The sequence below is a fragment of the Rhinopithecus bieti genome, unplaced genomic scaffold (assembly GCF_001698545.2).
Source record: "Rhinopithecus bieti isolate Rb0 unplaced genomic scaffold, ASM169854v2 scaffold_15437, whole genome shotgun sequence".
NCBI lineage: Eukaryota > Metazoa > Chordata > Mammalia > Primates > Cercopithecidae > Rhinopithecus > Rhinopithecus bieti.
Window position 1 is genome coordinate 543,349 of NW_016808212.1, and position 18,535 is coordinate 561,883.

Genomic DNA, 18,535 nt, shown 5'->3' on the forward strand with positions numbered 1-18,535 from the left:
CCTGTTACAGGAGAGTTCGCCAAGTGCCTACCTTCTCCACACTCTCCAGATAGGAGAGCGGAGGAGCGGTACCAGCCCAATGGAGAGCATGGCACAGGAAGGAGTTTCTCCATTTTGCCTGGCATATCTGCTGCAAAATGTGAGAAAATGCTTTATTTTTTCTCCTACCAGCACCCGCCACTTCTTAAAAGCACCACGAAATAAAAGACATCTGTGTCTGGAAGTGAACCCCAGGGCACCTCAGAGAATGTATTTGTTTTTCTAAACCACAGACACTGCAGTTGGAAGTGAGGGCTGGCTGGAGAGGCTGCACTTGGTGATCGATGTACAGAGACGTGGGAGGCCCAATGGACTAGAACTGTCCCCTGGGGAGACCACGGGGTCTCAGGCATGGACAAGGCTCCTGCTGTTCTCACTCAGCCCTCTCCCAGCTCCCACGAGGGGCACATTAGCCAAGGAAGAGGCTGGACAAATTAGCGCCAACCCCAAGCATTTGGCGGCACTTTTCCTCTCGAGTCTGAGGGTTCCTAGCGGGGTCTTTATGATGGCAAACCTTTCAAGAAGAATGGAAAGATAATTTCCAGTAGCTGTCCAAGGCACTAGATTTCAGAATTCCCAGTAGCTGTGCAATGCACCAGATTTCACAGTTTTATCGGGTGAGCTGGTATCATGTAGCTCTGGCTTGCTGAATATGTCCAGTGAAAATGAAGCCGCTCCTGGTGGTTTTTCTGTCTCTCTGTTCCTGAGTCAGCCTGGTAGCAGGGGGTGCCCTGTGTGATCTCGTGGGGCCACACTGGGCCCCCTTCCCTCTGTGGCTGTGTTCACTTCTCAGGTGCTCAGGCCGCTCCTGCCTCTCTCTTCCTCCTGCAGGAAGTTCCTTTAAAAGTCCCTGATGTTGAATAGGCTTCCTTTTCTTCATTCCCAGTTTGATGGGATTCTCCTATTTAATTTCCAAAGGGTGTGGAAATGCCACCCTAAATCCCCATACAGAGAACCCTATCCAGCCATCCCAGAGGATCCACTTACAGAGAACCCTATCCAGCCATCCCAGAGGGAAAGCAGTGGGGCTGGAGGGAAATCCGCAGAAAGGAGGAGGAATGTTTTTGGGCCAGCATCCCATCTGGAGACTGGAGAATCAGGCTAAGCTCATGTGGGATTAAAGACACCATTTTCCCCACACCTTCTTGTCTTTGGTGGAGGCTGCATGACAAAGCCTGGAACACAGCAGGGCTCTATGAAAATGTTTAATTTTCCTTACCTTGGTAATTAAAACACCATAAAGCCTTCCACTGGAGGAGAGTCAGGCCAAAGTCAAGCCTTAATAGCGGTGTGCTGTCCATGTATGTCTACCAGAGATTTCCTCCCTTATCAGGACTGGACCCCTCATCATACACATATCACATACATCACACACACCACACACCACACACCACACACACACCACACACACACCACACACACACCACACACACACCACACACACACCACATGCATTGCCTGCATTGAAAGATCTGCCTGGGACTGCTTCTGGAAAGGGTGTGGGAGCATGTGAATGTGTGTGTGGTGTATGTGATATGCATGTGGGTATATGTGGCTTTTGTGGTGTATGTGGATGTTGTGGTGTATGTAATGTGTGTGTATAATGTGATGTGGTGTGGTGTATGTGGTTGTGTGTGTGTGTGTGGTAATAGGTGTGGGTGCTTGTGGCAATGTTGTGGTATATGTTGGTGTGTGTGCGAGTAGGTATGTGGTATCCGCATGTGTGGCATGATGTGATATGGCATGTAGTGGTATGCTGATACTGCGCCTGTAGTGTTGTGGTTGTGCGTTGGCATGTAGATGGTGTCGTGGTATTTGTGATGGTAATAATGTGGTGTCGTTGTCTGTACCTGTGTTTGTTGTAGTGTATGTGATATGCATGGTGTATAAGTCGGTAGTTGTGTGTGGTGTCGTGTGTATGCATGTAGGTGTAATGTGTATGTGTGTATTGTATATGTATCGCTGTGTGGTGTGTGTGGTATGTGTGTGGTATATGTGGTATACATGTATGGATCTATGTGGTATATGTGTATGGTGCATGTGATCGTATGCGTGTGGTGGTACGTGGTTTTTGTGTGTGTGTGTGTGTGGATAACTGCCTGTGGGTGCTTGTGGCTGTGTGTGGGTTGGTGGTTTGCACGTGAGTCGTCTTATGTGGTATGCAATGTGTAGGGGCATGATGTGGTCATGCGTGTAAACGTATGATGGTATGTGTGTGTGTGGTATATGTAGTATGTGTGTGTGGTGTATGGTGTTTGTAGTGTATGTGATAGCAATGTGGTAATGTGGTATGTGTGTGGTGTGTGTGCTATACTGTGAGTATGCATGTGTGGTATACGTGGATATGTGTGTGTGGTGTATGTGTGGTGTAGTGAAATGTGCTATGTGTGTAATTGTGTAGTATGTGGTGGTATGTGGTTATGTGGCATACATGGTATGGTATATGTGGTATGTGTGTGTGGTGTATGTGGTAAGGCATGTAGTGTATGTGGTGTGTGTGTATTGGTGTGGTGTGGTGGTATGTGTGTGGTAGAACATGTGTAGTATATGTGGTATGCATGTGGTGTATGTGGTATATACATATATGTGTGTGACATATGCAGATAGCACTAAGCAATAGGATTTCATCATTAAAATGAAAGAGAGGAGTTTCCCTGCAGCACCTTTTCTTTTATCATGGAGATGCTGTTGTCAAGGGTGGCATCAAGGGAGAGCCCCACCCTGCTCCATGCCTGGCCCTCCGACCCTGGCACTCACAGCATCACTGCCCTTTGCTGATGGAGAGGACAGAGAGGTGGGGACTGCGTGGGTGTGTTCTGTCCCATCTCCACCGATAAATGCTCACAGGGCAGGTTTGCAATGGAACTTTATAGTTCACCTGGGGAGACCCCTTTGCAGGGAATCACTTATCCTTGGCTTGGTTGCAAAAGCTGAGCTTTTTTCTCCCCAACGCTGTGAGCGAAGGCAAGCAGAGCCAGTCGGAATTTGCTCCCAGCCTGCGTAGCTCTCACTGGCCTTCCCTTCATCCCATTTTCCCAACCCAGGACACAGGGATTGTCTGAGTTATTAAAACAAAGCAGAGAACTATGGCAATTAGGTCGCTAATTTTAGGCCTCAGACTACTCTTCTGCCAATCACTTGAGCATTTCAGACGAAGATTTTGGAGGCATGATTATCCCACTAATTGCAGAGGCAATCCTCTTCCAGTACCCGAGGGCCCCACACACCGCCCAGGACAGAGTCCCAAATAGAGGCAGCTGGGGGCTGCTGGCCCACAGAAGGTAAAAGCATTGTCTCTTACGGTCGGTGGTGATCTCGTGGGGAGAGTGGAGTCTTGCGTCTCCGCAGGGGGAGGTGCTCACGTAGAGATGGAAGAGGATGTTTTCCCGCAGCCGGTAGCCGCCTTCTTTTAACCGCACAAATATTGATCGCTCCGAGTCCTCGCGCCGCTTGCTAGGGTCACAAAGAGGTTTGGGGTCATTTATCACAAATCAAACCAGAAACGTTCCAACCAGGTGAACGCTTGAGTCCTGTTTTGTAGAGAGTTGTTCCCCAAGTTTTTCTTTATCTTTTTCCTTTCTTTTCTTTTCTTTTTTTTTTTGAGAGGGAGTCTTGTTCTGTCGCCCAGGCTGGAGTGCAGTGGCGCGATCTCGGCTCACTGCAACCTCCACCCACTGAATTCCAGCAATTCTTCTGCCTTGAGTATTGATACTCAGCCTCCCGAGTAACTGGGATTACAGGCATGCGCCACCATGCCTAGTTCATTTTTGTATTTTTAGTAGATACGGGGTTTCACCATGTTGGCCAGGTTTGTCTTGAACTCCTGGCCTCAGGTGATCCACCCACCTCAGCCTCCCAAAGTGCTGGGATTACAGGCGTGAGCCGCCGCGCCTGGCCCCACCAGGATCTTTTACCAGGCCATTTTTCCCCGTTGCTGTTAACCCACATCTATCTGTCTACACAGCTGTGACTCTGTGGATTTGCCAGTGCTGCTCATGGCCGTACCTCACAGTGGACTGCAGGTTTGACACAGCCTAAGTGGGCAGCTTGTGTGTGATTAAAAGGAGGAAAGGAGCTGTAGGAAGGCCTGGGCTTGGTCACCAGCACAGGTGGAAGTGGAGAGCCGTGGGGAAACAGCTTTCCTTCTGCATCCAGCCATGACCCAGGTGGGGCGGGAGAGGTCCCAGCCTCTCTCTGATGGTGAATGATTCGGCCTGTTGCAAAACCCCCACCAGCTGTGAAGCTCGAGCTGCGCAGACCCACCATGGCCCACCTGAGCGGGCGCTGAGCAAATGCGCCTGCATTTCCTTCTTCCGTGTTTATTCCCTGTGTCCCGGTGTTTTTTCTCCTGCTTCCTGGTGTTTATTCCCCTGTGTCCTGGTGTTTATTCTCTGCCTCCCGGTGTTTATTCCCTGCGTCCCGGTGTTTATTCCCTGCTTCCCAGTGTTTATTCCCACGCTTCCTGGTGTTTATTCCCCTGCTTCCTGGTGCTTATTCCTGCTTCCTGATATTTACTCCCCGAGTCCTGGTGTTTATTCCCTGTGTCCTGGTGTTTAGTCCCTGTGTCCTGGTGTTTATTCTCTGCCTCTCGGTGTTTGTTCCCTGCATCCCGGTGTTTATTCCCTGCGTCCCAGTGTTTATTCCCTGTGTCTCGGTGTTTATTCCCTGCGTCCCAGTGTTTGTTCCCTGCATCCCGGTGTTTATTCCCTGCATCCCGGTGTTTATTCCCTGCGTCCCGGTGTTTATTCCCTGCGTCCCAGTGTTTGTTCCCTGCATCCCGGTGTTTATTCCCTGCGTCCCGGTGTTTATTCCCTGCTTCCCAGTGTTTATTCCCACGCTTCCTGGTGTTTATTCCCCTGCTTCCTGGTGCTTATTCCTGCTTCCTGATATTTACTCCCCGAGTCCTGGTGTTTATTCCCTGCGTCCCGGTGTTTATTCCCTGCGTCCCGGTGTTTATTCTCTGTGTCCCAGTGTTTATTCCCTGCGTCCCAGTGTTTATTCCCTGTGTCCCGGTGTTTATTCCCTGTGTCCCAGTGTTTATTCTCCTGCTTCCTGGTGTTTATTCCCTGCTTGCTGGCCATCTACTTTCTGCCGGTCTTGCTGTTTTCACACATTCTGCCCCATGGGTGATGGATTGTGTTCTGTGGGGCCCTGAGATCACACAGGCAACAGAACAGACATTTTCTCCACAGGAAGTCCTTGCGGCATCCAGCAGCCTTCCTGCCTCTGTGCCTGCACTCAGCCCACAGCCACTGCCCCCCACTGCCCCAGCCGCCTTCCCCAGGACCCTTGGCAAATGTGTCCCAAGCCTGGACCCCGGAGCAGGGCCTATCAGCCACGTGGCTGCCCTGGACCCCGCTCCCCTGTGCCGGTTCCCTATGCAGGGCAGGCATCGGGTGCACCTGTCTGTGGACCCCCAGTTGGTGGCACAGCACCAGGCATGTAACCAGCTCCTGGTAAATATTGGCCCAGTTACCTTCTCTGACACAAACGCAAGCGAGGGATCTTGGAGATAGTCCTAGTTGAGCAGGTGGGCATTTAGGAGAAATCCTTCCCTACGTTCTGAGAGATTTCTCTGTTCACCCATATCCAACTCCTGCCGCACTCACAGGCCTCAGGGAACTGAGGGATGGGTTTAGCCTGTGGCTCCCTGCTCAGAGGCTCTGATAAGAATGAGCTGAGTGTGGGCCGAGCGCAGTGGCATGTACATGCCTGTAATCCCAGCACTTTGGGAGGCCGAGACGGGTGGTTTGCTTGAGGTCAGGAGTTCGAGAGCAGTCTGGCCAATGTGATGAAACCCCGTCTCTACTAAAAATACAAAAATTAGCTGGGCGTGGTGGTGAATGCCTGTAGTCTCAGCTACTCAGGAGGTTGAGGTGGGAGAATTGCTTCAACCTGGGAAGCAGAGTTTGCAGTGAGCTGAGATCGTGCCATTGCACTCCAGGCTGGGCAACAGAGCAAGACTCCGTCTCAAAAGAAAAAAAAAAAAGAATGAGCTGAGCTGAGTGGGTTAAGGTGTTGTTTTCAGTGGCATCTGCTTGGCTACACATGGGCCTTTCCGCTTTTGTGTGACTTTTGTACAGCTAATGGGCGTGGAGATGACCCTCGCCAAAGCCCCCCGAGGTCCCATTACTCGTGGATTTGAGGAACGCAGACGGCTTCAGGGGATGTGAAAGAATAGACAGGAGGGAGCGTTTCAGGCAAGGAGCCGACAGCGAGCCCTCGGGACTGAACGGCCCGGGCTGGGGGTGTGTTGGAGAGGACACGTGCTGCAAACCACGTGGGTTCATGCCCGTCTAAGGTGTCTCAGGGACAGGAGGCTGCCCCATGACAGCCACCTCTGCCCAACCGCCAGAGCAGGCCACGGAACCCCGGGAACCCAATACTGGGGCACAGTTCTCAGGGTCTCAGCAGCCTCTTCACATGGACTTGGTGCAGGAGGCAAGACGACAGTGCATCTCCAAACCACTCCTTTGACACTGCACTCATGTTCTCTGAGGGCAATGGAGGAAAAGGGGGCAGTGCAGGAATGTGGGGGGCATGGGGAACCGAGGCCAGGAGAGGGTGGCCTTGCCCAGAGGATGAGGGCTGCAAAGGTGTTTTCTGGAGGGAAACGTGGAATAAGGAGGAAGCCTGGAATTTTAGCTTCTTCCCAGCCCGCATGGCGGCTCTATAGGTGCGCCAGGGATGTCTCTAGTCTAAATAACAAGGGACGCTTCCTGGCTCACCCTGTGCCAGGATAGAGGGAGGCGTGTTCTGAGCCAGGCACGGGGCCCCCTCTGCTCCCTGGCAGCCCCCAGCCGCGGTGTCCGCCTGCCCTGGAGCCCGTCCCCAGCCGCTCACCTCAGGTGCAGCTCCAGTTGCGTGTAGAGAAAGTGCAGGAACGCCCGCCGGGCCACCACCTCCGCGTGACAGTCATTCACCACCAGCCCCTGGTCACTGAGGTGCTCGCCGCTGATGCACTTGGTCCCCGACGACAGGGCCACGACCTGTGCTTGCCGAGCGTCCAGTCCTGGGGACACAGACAGCGTCAGGGCAGCGCGGCCCACGGCCCCCGTCTCCCTCCTTCTTGGTCTTTTCAGGGTCTCACAACAGCGGTTTCCCTGGGTTAGGAAACCTCGGAAACACTGTGTTTTGAGAGCTGGGAAGCAAGGCTTCTGTGTGCCCCAGGCCGTCACAGGCGACCGGACCGCCCGCCTGAGGGATTCCCACCTACTCCATGGCAGCCTGAGACGGCGCTCAAAGTGCCTCTGTTATCCTTAAGGTTGCTGAAATGCTCTTGAGGCACCTTAAGAGCAGAGTTTTGAGGTCACACTTACTACCAGGGCAGTTTTCTCCACCTCTGAGTCCCAGGTCCCCTGGGAGTGGGAGGAGTGCTGGCTGCGGCCTGGGCTTCCTGCCCAACCTCTGACCACCTTTGCGCTTTCCCCTGTTCCCCAACGGGATCAGTGCAGGACAGGAGCTGATGAACTCGTCACCCTGACACAGAAACACAGGACAGGAGCTGATGAACCCTTCACCCTGACACAGAAACACAGGACAGGAGCTGATGAACCCGTCACACTAACACAGAAAGGAGGCTGGATGTGTCATTTTAACCATAGTCAAAGGAACCCCATCCACAAAAATGATACTCCCTTCAGGGACTGAAAACAAACAAAACAAAGAAACCTGAAAAACAACCCCCAACATAATGTCCTTAAAGTATAATATCCATCACTTTGTTTGAGAAGAAGCTGGAAGACACACGCCAATGTTTGTTTGCTCTGCTCTAACAGGTCTGTGTGGATGTGTATTTTCTCTGCACTTAGATGGTGAATTCCTTGAGGACACGAGTCAGAATTTCCACCAAATGCTCCAAGCAGGGTCTCCCTAGGGAGTCTGTGTCATGAGACGGGTCAGTGTTGCCGATCCAGTAACAAATCCATCGTGCAGGCCCTTCGGCTAGAGGTGGCGGGTACATTGTGGGCACCCAGGATCCTTGGGATATGACAGCCACTGGCTGGGCCTGGATCCCAGGCCAAGTGAGGGCAGCACAGAGACGCGTTAGCCGCTGACTGCGGCCACGTCCATGGAGTCACCTGGTAAATACATGTCCAGACCATTTCTTGGAAGAGGTGACACGCAAATTCATGTCATGCCAGAAGCAGACCTCCCTCCCATCTTAAATAAAATCGACTTCCCCACGGAAAACAGTGCTGGCTGGTCATGAGCACTTCTCACTTCTCATACACTTGTTCCTCTGATGTGACTTTTTCTCCCCTGAGAACTTGGTTCTCGAGCCCTGAGGGCATCTACCCTCTCTGGGCCCCAACGCAGGATCTTTCTTTGTGAGATGAAAGGGCAGAGTCAGCAGCTGCCAGGGAGAGCCAGGGAGAATGCGGACCCCGGAGGGACGGAGCACTGCGGAAGTGCCCTGCAGAGGCCCAGCGGTATCCCTGCCCCCACGGCTCTGCAGCTGGGGTCTGTCTGTCCAGTGTCCTTCCTCCCAGGCAAAGCGGTCCAGCACAGCCCCCGCCTCCTGCCCATGTCCACTGCTGTCTCCACTCATCCCAGCTTCTCCCAGCAGCCCCTGTTTCTGTGCCTGAAGAGAACTCCATGGTCCTGGTCCTGTTGTCTACCCACTGCCCCCTCCCTGGTGGGACTGGACTGCTCCTGAGCTCAGGAAGTGACCGGACTTCCCCAGGCCGCTTTAATCAAAAGAGGAGACGACCAGCCCCCCTGAGTTTCCTCAGGGGGCAACTCAGCTGCCCTGTCCCAGCTCCAGGCCTCCTCCTCCCTCAGCCATCCTGGGGGCGGAGGCTGCCTCCCAGCGGGGGTCCCAGAAGTGGAGGAGCAGATGGGATCAGGATCTAAGGCTACAGGGAGCCGGGGTGGGCAGCTGCTACTGACTCTGCCAGGGGTGGGAGCCACCGTCTCACTCAGGCAGTCAGTGACATGTGGACTGTTGAGAAATGGTTCACGAGGACGACATCGCGATGCAGAAATCACCCCACAGGTTCCAGCTTCATTAAAGCAGGTAGAGAAACGAGAAACACATTGATAATGATTCCTAACGAGTTTCAGGGTTCATGACTGGTGCACAGGCAGTCTCTGGTGGAAACAGACAACTCTTTGGGAATCGGTGCTGTGGCCCGTGAGGCCCTGGCCTGCTCCTCCTCTTTGGATTCCGTGGAAATTGGAGCTGTAGAAAAAAAGCAACTGCTTTCCCTTCACCCCTCATTGATTCCCGGCTCCGTTTGGCTCCAGGCTCTGCCACACTCAGCACAGTTATGTGGCCCAGGAAGTGCATTGTTTGCGTATTCAGTTTTCATGATTCCCACCCCCACGGCCAGCACCATGCTCCCAACACAGGAGACGCAAAGCCTGGACCGAGGGAGGTGATGCAGTCAGAAACGGCTGCAGCACGAGACGTCATATGAGAAATGTCGCAGAAGTGCTGTACACGGAATGTCACCAGCATGAGAGTGAGGGAGAGCGAGGGAGGAGAAGGGAAAGATGGACTCACACCCTGGGAGCTTCTGCACAGGGGTCGGGAGGAGGTGTCCCAGGCAGAGTGGGCATGGCGACCAGAGGCAGGGATGGGAAAGGGCACAGGCGTATTCTGCGGGACAAGGAGAAGCCGACTTTGGAGCCTGTGGGAGATGTGTGTGGGAAAGTGGCGAAGCTTCCAAGGCGGGTGGAAGTCGGTCACAGAGGCCTTGAGTACCACCCTGAAGATCCAGCTCTTCACTAACAGACAGTGGGAGCTGTGAAAGGGTTTTCCGGAAGGACAGCAGCACTGTTGCCCATGAGTGAGTGCTGGGTTGCACAGGAGGAGAGGAGGGGCCGGGACACTGGGTGGGAGGCCAGGGCTGGACATGGTGCGGGAGGACTTAGGAAGCTCTCTCAGGAGTGGATTGGCGGGAGGGACCCAGAGAGCACAGCAAGGACCAAATCCACAGGATTTGGGAAATTTACACAGAGGATGCGGGAGAGCAAGAAGCTGGAAGATGTGCTCGGGTACCACACGTTACAAATGAGAAAGAGGAAGATTTTAATGAAGAATGGCCAAATTCGGGGCTGACCGATTTAATTTGGGGGAAAGGAGAGGACGGGCGTCCTCATCTCTCCCCTCAGCGCCATGAGGACGATGCGGCATCAGGCAGCGTGGTGAGGTGGAAAACAGAGCTCAGTAGCAGTTAAAGACTGCGGGCAAAAAGGTGTCAAAAACAGAAACAGCACCAACCGGCATTCAGAAAAACACGCTTTTCTTAACACCCACGTCACGGGACAGCGCGAGGGTGCTGCCGCCATGGTGGGGCCACAGGCAGGTCGAGGCCACTCATACCTACAGAGAGGAACTGGGTCCTTGGTTTATGGGCACACCCTCCAGGTACAAACCAGTGGCACTTAGGGCTGTGTCAGCCCTGCACAGAAGTGTCTAACATTCTCCTTTTTCAGTGCTCTGATTCCCCACACGGGGATCCTTGATTGCTGGGGTTGGGGTGAGACCACGCCAAGCTGTATGGACACCAAAAATGCTCTGCACTTAATGAGCAATGCTTTGTGTAAAAATGTGCCCGAAGCCAGGCCGCCTTGCAGCAAAGGCTGGGTTGGGGATGCTCCGGCAGGGGCTTATTAAGTCAGGAAGACAGGATGGGACAGCAAAGACACCAGGCGAGGGGAGGCTGTGCTGAGGTCCCATGTCCAGCTGACCCAACAGGAAGCTCTGGAGTGTGAGGCAAGGGTGTGTGATGTGTCAGTCATGAGCTGTGGGCGCTCCCAGGCATGCAGGAGGTGCAAGAGGTGCAGGAGGACTTTGGAAGTCCTCCTGAGGTCCTCTCTCCAGCTGACCCAACAGGAAGCTCTGGCGTGTGAGGCAAGGATGTGCAACGTGTCAGTCATGAGCTGTGGGTGCTCCCAGGCGTGTAGGCTTCTGGTGGCCAGGGCTGTTCTCAGGAGGTGGCTACAGCCGTGAACTGCCCTGGCCGGCACTTGGAGCAGCTGGGGAAGATCAGGAGCCCAGGATGGAGTGGCTGTGGTGCCAACAGCATTTATTCCAATCCTTCCAATGATGCTATTAAGCTGATAAAATGCAAGTTTGTATGGGAGCATCACTCCGTACATAGTGGCTGTTGGTGATCTCTTTTCTTATAAATGGCTATTGAGAGTAAAACTGCTACTCTGTAAGACAACATGAGAAGCAGTCACAGAAAATATACGTATACAAATTTCTATAGAATAAGTAGAAAAGCTGGCCAAAGAGCAGGGCCACTGCACCCTGCCAAAGCATCAAGCACGGTGAGTTTTGTAGAATTCGAGTGAACGGTAGCAGATTGTAAGTGTTCCGGAGCATGTAAAGACAAGAGAACCCTCAGGTTGTGTGTCATCATGGAATGCCTAAATCATTGCCATACCCACCTGACGGAGGCTACGCAACAAAGAAGACAACAGAGCCCTCAGTTAGACAAAATAGTAGCCATCAAGTAGCAGAGGAAAAGAGTACTACAGTACGTCCCTGCAAGGTGGGCTTATTTCTGAAATGTAAGAATTGATTATATTAAAAAATTAAGGCCAGGCACACAGTGGCTCACACCTGTAATCCCAGCACTTTGGGAGGCTGAGACCAGTGGATTGCTTAAGCCCAGGAGTTTGAAACCAGCCTGGACAACATAGCCAGACCCCAAGTCTACAAAAAATACAAAAGGTAGCTGGGTATGGAGGCATGAGCCTATAGTCCCAGCTACTAGAGAGACTGAGATGGGAGGATCACTTGAGCCTCAGAGGCGGAGGTTGGAGTGAGCTGAGATTGCACCACTGCTCTCCAACCTGGGTAACAGAGCAAGACACCATCTCAAGAAAAAAAAAAAAAAAAAAAAAGAAAGAAAAAAAGAATTTAAATGCAATACAAAAATAAGCATAATCACAGATACTGATAAAGCATCTGACAAAATACAACTGCTTTTGATAAAACATTGAGTTTTTATCAAAACTCAACTCTGTCAAGTGGAACAGAGGGATTGTTTCCTGAATGTGATTTTATGCACACACACACACCAGACACACATACACACACCAGACACACATACACACACACGAGTATCATGCTCTATGGGGAGGCACTCCAAGCACTTCTATAACCATTCAGGAACATCTGCTGCAGCCATTGATGAGCACAAGAGAGAGAAATTAGCTCTGTAGTAATTGGAGAGGGGCAGGTAACACAAGCACTGTCTGAATATGCTATGATTCTGTGTCTGGAAACCTCCAGAGAATCCAGTTGACATACTGCTAGAAACAATGAGAGAGCTTAATATGGTGAAAGGGTTCCAAGTTAATATATAGAAATCAATAACTTTCATATAGACACACAGCAACCAGAGAGACACTGTAAAGGAAAAATGACTCCATTTATAACGGCAGCAAACAAGGTAATAGGAATAAGTTTAACAAGAAATGACCAAGGACTAAAGTGAATAAAACTTCAAAATCCTATTGAAGGACACAACAAAATTTAAACAAACAAAGACATGCCACATTTTTCGATCGAGAGGTTTAACCTAATGAATCCTCTCTAAATTGATTTATAAAGTTGACAGGATTCCCAAAGAAACAGCAATAGTGCTTTGTTTTGGACAAGACACCTGGTTAAAAAGTGTAATTTTGTTTTGTCATTGCTATGGCTTGGGTATGGTTTATTTGTAGCTAAAACTCCTGTTGAGATTTGGTCCTCAGTGTGGCGGTGTTGAGGGGTGATGGGACCTAGTGGGAGGTGTTTGGGTCATGGGGTGGATTCCTTATGAAGGGCTTGGTGCTGTTCTCAAGGCAGTGAGTTCTTGCTCTGGCAAGATGGATTAGTCCTCAAGGAAATGGGTTAGTTCCCATAAGCGTGGGCTGTAATGAAGCCATAATGCCCCTCTGGTTTTCTCTTTGCAAGTATCTGCTTCCCCCTTGACCTTCTCCTTCATGTTATGATGCAGAAAAAAAGCTGTCACCAGAATCCACTGCCGTGTCCCGAAACTTCCCAACCTGCAGAACCGTGAGCTAAACAAACCACTATTTTTTCTACAGTACCCAGTCTCATGTATTCTGTTATAGCAACACAAAATGAACTAAGATAGTTATTTGTTTTTAACTGGGCAGGCTGATTCTAAAAGGAAACCCAGAGAATTCTGAAAAAGAAGACTAATGCTGGAGACAAGCCCTAGAGTACACCAGGCAGGTTACAGGGGCTCCACGCCAGGTCGCTGTGGGGATGGGGTGTGAAGTGAAACAGGTGGAACAAAGTGGGGAGTCCAGAACTCAACCCAACACATACAGGAATTTAGTATAGGACAAAGGTCATCACATCTCAAACCACTGAGGCAAAGAGAGACTATCCAATTAACGGTATCTAACAACTGAACAGTCATCTGAGAAATAAAATTGCATCTTTATCTGACACCATGTACCAGAGTAAATTCCAAATTGATCATATTTAGATGTAAGAAATGAAGAACTGTATTTGAATGTTTATAGCATCTTTACCCATAATTGCCAAAACTTGCAAACAACCAAGATATCTTTCAGCAGGTGACTGGATAAATAAACCATGGTACAGTCAGACAGTGGAATATTACTCAGCACTAAAAATAAATCAGTTATCAAGCCACAAAAAGACATGGAGGAAAGTTAAATAAAAGTTAAGTAAAAGAAGCTGATCTGAAAAGACGACATATTGTATGATTCCAAATACAGGGCGTTCTGGAAAAGGCAAAACTATGGAGATACGTAAAAAGGTCAGTGGTTGCCAGGGGTTGAGGGGGGAAGGGATGAATAGATGGAGCACAAAGGATTTTTAGGGCAGTGAAACTACTCTGTATGATGGTACAATGGTGGATCCATGTCATTATACATTTGTCCAAACCCATAGAGTGTACAACACCAGGAGTGAACCCTAACACAAAGAATGGATTTTGGGTGATTAAAGAAATAAAGATGCATATGTCATAAAGAAAATAAGGGATAATGTATAAACTTGGTGGGTACTATGGTTTAAATGTGGTGTTTTCTCCAAAATTTATATTGAAACTTAATCCTCATTGTGGTGGTATTAAAAGGTGGGGCCTTTAGGAGGTGATAAGGGGATGAGGGCTCCACCTTCATGAATGGATTAATACCCCTATAAAAGAGACTTCAGACAGAGTCCAGCCCTTTTTTGCCCTCCATCCCATCTGCCCTGTGAGGATACAGTGTTTCTCCCCTCCAAACGATGCAGCAACAAGGTGCCATCCTGGAGGCAGAGCACAGCCCTCTCCAGACACCAAGCCTGCTGACATCTGGATTTTGGACTTCCCAGCCCCCAGAACTGTGAGTAATGAACTTCTGTTGTTTATAAATGGCTCAGTATGAGGTATTTTGTTGCAGCAGCACAAATGGATGAAGACACCGGGCTTCTCCCCAGCACATCACCCATCTCCAGACAATGTCTGGGAATGGGCTTTTATTTATTTACTTGGAACTAAGTCATTCTCAGCCTGTTCCAACGTTTTAAAGGTACATTTCTTATACTATATCTGGTTTTGGAGGAAAAAGATCACCAAATTTCTAAGAAGAAAACTGAAAGTAAAATATACCAAATAGCATCAAAGAAATACATTTCAAAATTATAGAAGATAGAGAGAGAAAGGAATAATTTTCACTCCACATGTAGACTGCCCCAAGGGTGTCATGTGTAATTAATTCTGACTCCCTATTTCCTAGAACTGTGCCCACTGAATTTAATGACTCAATAACAGGGTTTCCACACCTTCCCTTGAGAAAGACTCTTCCACAGTTTATTAGCGCTCAGTATTAGGAAACCTTCTTCAATGTTCACCCTAACTGATCTTCTGTACAATTTCAGTCCACTTTCCAGACTTCATCTTTAAAACTCCCAATCTCTTTGTGGTTGGTATTCTCTGAATACTCACAGGGAATATCATGATCAGCTTGCAATCCCACGTCTAGTCATTATTTGGCCAAAGTCTGTGTTTTATTTTGAATCTTTTCCTGCAAGCCAAGTTTTAAAATCTTCTTGTGTTTCTGCTTCCATTCTCTATATTTCCTCTAATTAGTTTGAAATCAGGTAGATTTTAAAATGTCTGGCTTGGGCATGTCTTATCTGTTGGGGACATGATTAGACTGAGACTGAAAGGAAACAGTTTTGCTTTTGACAGGGGAGATTTTTCTTCCACTAGGGTCTTGATTTATGGCTTTCCTCAGGAATCAGAAGACACTAGTGTCCCCTGGGCTTTTATTCTCTAAACATTTCAAATGCATTGATTTTGGAAGGAAAGCAAGTTATATGTAAACATTTTGTGCTCTCCTCTACGAATGACAATACATCTGGGGAATATCAGATAACAAAGCACTTTAAGCGGAGTTTAACAGGCTCTAGGGCACAGGTAGCCCTGTTTCTGCTGCTGCTTACATGAGGCAAGAATTTAATTGTGTTTAGTTGTCTTGTTTGGAAAAAGTTTTCAAAGATTAAAGAAAATAATGCGAAGTTCTTAACATGTGCCTGATACACAGCAAAAATACCACCATCTTTAGCTATTATGATGCATATATTTCCATTCTCTTGTAATCATACTTGTTTCTCCATCTGCATCCAGGATGTTTCTGTGACTTCCCTTGCTAGAATGACACAAAAACACCATTTGTTCCATTATTACTTCTACTGACTATAAAGCACGTGTTCTTCCAATGAGAACAAGAGGGCTGGTGTGGGACAGTTGAAAGACAAGACACGTTCAAGAACACCTTTCAACTAAATCTGACCATGGCACTGAACCATGGGCCAAATAACAATTCCAGGAATGAGCACTCACCTGCCTTAAAGTACCAAGGGCATATTTTCGTGTATTTCTGTTTGTTTATCTATCCATTCATTCAATGGGCATTAAACACCTAACTTATTCAAGGGAAAGGTGATACAAAACTGTGCAGTCTCAAAGCTCCTTTCACAGCACATGCTCACAGGCAGGGAGAAGGCAGCGTGGCAGGAGAGCAGAAGCTCACTGTGATTGGGCTACACCAGCTGTGGGGACGCCTTCTCAGAGGATGGGGCAACCGTGGACGTCAAAGCCAGTGTTAAGAAAGGGAGAAAGAAGAGACCTGTGTCCTGGACTAGAAGGTGTGTAATCACTGGCCAGGTAATGAACGAAGAGGAGCCGAGGAGTGGGAGCAGCCTGCATGAAAACAAGGAGCATGGGAGGACAGCTCTGTGGTGAGGATGCAGTGGCATCTGTGGTTAGGGACGTTGGTGGGCTCTGTGGATAGGGATCCAGTGGGCTCTGGTTAGGATGCAGTGGCTCTGTGGTTAGGATATGGTTAGCCTCCTGCTGGTTAGGATCTGGCAGGCTGTGTGGACAGGATGTGGCAGGCTCTGCAGTTAGGATTGGTGGCTCTGTGGTTACAATTCGGTGGGCTCTGTGGGTTAGGATGTGGTGAGCTCTGTGGTAGATATGTGGGGCTATGGTTAGGATTGCGGTGGGCTCTGTGGTTAGGATGCTGGTGGGCTATCGGTTAGGAATACGGTGGGCTCTGTGGTTAGGATGCGGTGGGGCTCTGTGGTTAGGATGAGGTGGGCTCCCCCGTGTGTTAGGATGAGTGGGCTGGTGGTCAGGATGCGAGGGCTGTTTTTAGGTATGGGTAGGCTCTCGTTAGGATACTGGGGGCTCTGTGGTCAGGTTGCGGTGGGCTTCTGGTTAGGATGCAGAGGGGCTCTGTGGTTAGGATGTAGAGGGCTCTGTGGTTAGGATGTGGTAGGACTCTGTTGGTTAGGATGAGGTGGGGCTCTGTGTTTAGGATATGGTGGGCTCGTGGTTAGGATGAGGTGGGCTCTGTTGGTCAGGATGCAGAGGGCTCTGTGGTATAGAATGAGGTGGGCTCTTGTGTTTAGGATATGCGTGGGCTCTGCGGTTAGGATATGGTGGGCTCTGTGGTTAAGACGTGGTGGACTCTGTGGTTAGGATGCAGAGGGCTCTGGTTAGGATACGGTGGGTTCTGTGGTTAGGATGCCACAGTCTGGTTAGGATGCAGTTGGCTCTGGTTAGGATGCAGTGGGTTCCATGGTTAGAATGCAGTGGGCTCTGTGGTTAGGTCATGATGGACTGTGTGGTTAGGATGGGGCAAATCTGTGTGGTTATTGGTGTAGAACTCCAGTGCCTGTGGGGCAGTAGTAGTTTCTGAAGGGCCTCCTGTTGTGTGGGTGACATCAACAGAACTGTCTACCTTCTTCCTAGGTACTCCTGAGTGGAGATGATGGGTAGAAGCCCTGCCTACCATGTCACCTTCACCAGAACTGGGAGAATTGCTGTCTGCATAAAAGATGTCAAGCAAGTTTTGGCCATTCTTTCTTATACTTGTGTGATCAGAGGAATCTTTTGGTCACTGTTGAAATCACAGATGTGGCTCCAGCCTCCTACCAACCAAGAAACCCAAAACTATTGAATGAGTGTCTCATTGTGAGGTTCCTGAAAATCTGTTTTTAGGCAATATTTTCAGGTTATTCTTATGGCCAGGTGAATTTGGGGAGCACAAGTATGTGAAAAAAAGCAGATGCAGAATATTCATTTTTTCACCTGGCTATGTGATGTCATTGGATGCAGTTTGGGAACAGGTGCTCTTCACTGAGGTGGATTCTTTGGTTTGGCAATTTGAATGAGAAACCACTGAATCAAGGGACAGTTTCTCTTGAGTGTTGCACACATATGGTGCTCAGTAGATTCAGAGGCATCTACAAAGAAAACCCACTCTGTGGGCATCCACAGATGCTATGGTCCCCATTTGCTATACCTGAGCTTCAAAGAATGGTGGGCAACCGATGAGTGAATCCCAAATGCTGACTCTGTCCAACTGTGTGAACACGCCATGAAAGCCAGGGTTTCTCAGCCTCAGCCCTTCATTGTCGGGATAAGCAAAGTAATCACATACTCATTTATTTCCTTATAAAATGCTCCCAGAGGACATGCCACCCTCACCTTCAGGTGCTGAGACTGCCAGTCATGCCGGGGCTCAGTCCCAGTGAGGAAGCAAGCAGAGCCAATGCTCCGAGCTCCTCACGGGGCCAAAACATGAGGGAGTGCTTGGACCCAGGAATGTTAGATATGAATAACTCTGCTGTTTTAACACTCATTCTTTTTCCTTCCAAAATGACTGGGGCTTGCTTTGTAGACACAGATTCACATGTTGCTCTGACAGGAAATGAGGCAGTCACTGGCCCTGGGTGCCATTCATGTATCTTGTCCTTCTCAGTGCGGCTGACACTCGCCAAGCCTTCTGTGCCAGGCACATGTGAGAGCGCTGGGTCTACACACTAATCCAACATGCTGCTCACTCCACATAACATACAACACAGCAAAGGCACTAAGAGAACCCAGAAACCACACCAGGCTGATGCCAGCTGCTGTCCACCTGTGATGGCCTCAGGCACTGTGGCCCCCTCTACAACCCTAAGAGGGTCAGCCTGTGGACAGAGATGTGACCAGAT

At 49.7% G+C, this 18,535-nt stretch overlaps 1 protein-coding gene across 1 annotated transcript in view; it reads right to left on the reverse strand.

The window, feature by feature from the left end:
* Positions 1-18,535, reverse strand: part of ADARB2 (adenosine deaminase RNA specific B2 (inactive)) — a 530,095-nt gene that overhangs the window by 48,625 nt on the left and 462,935 nt on the right. Inside the window, 2 exon segments of the mRNA XM_017885822.1 lie at positions 3,341-3,492; positions 6,883-7,051. Coding sequence (XP_017741311.1) covers positions 3,341-3,492; positions 6,883-7,051 — 321 coding nt within the window.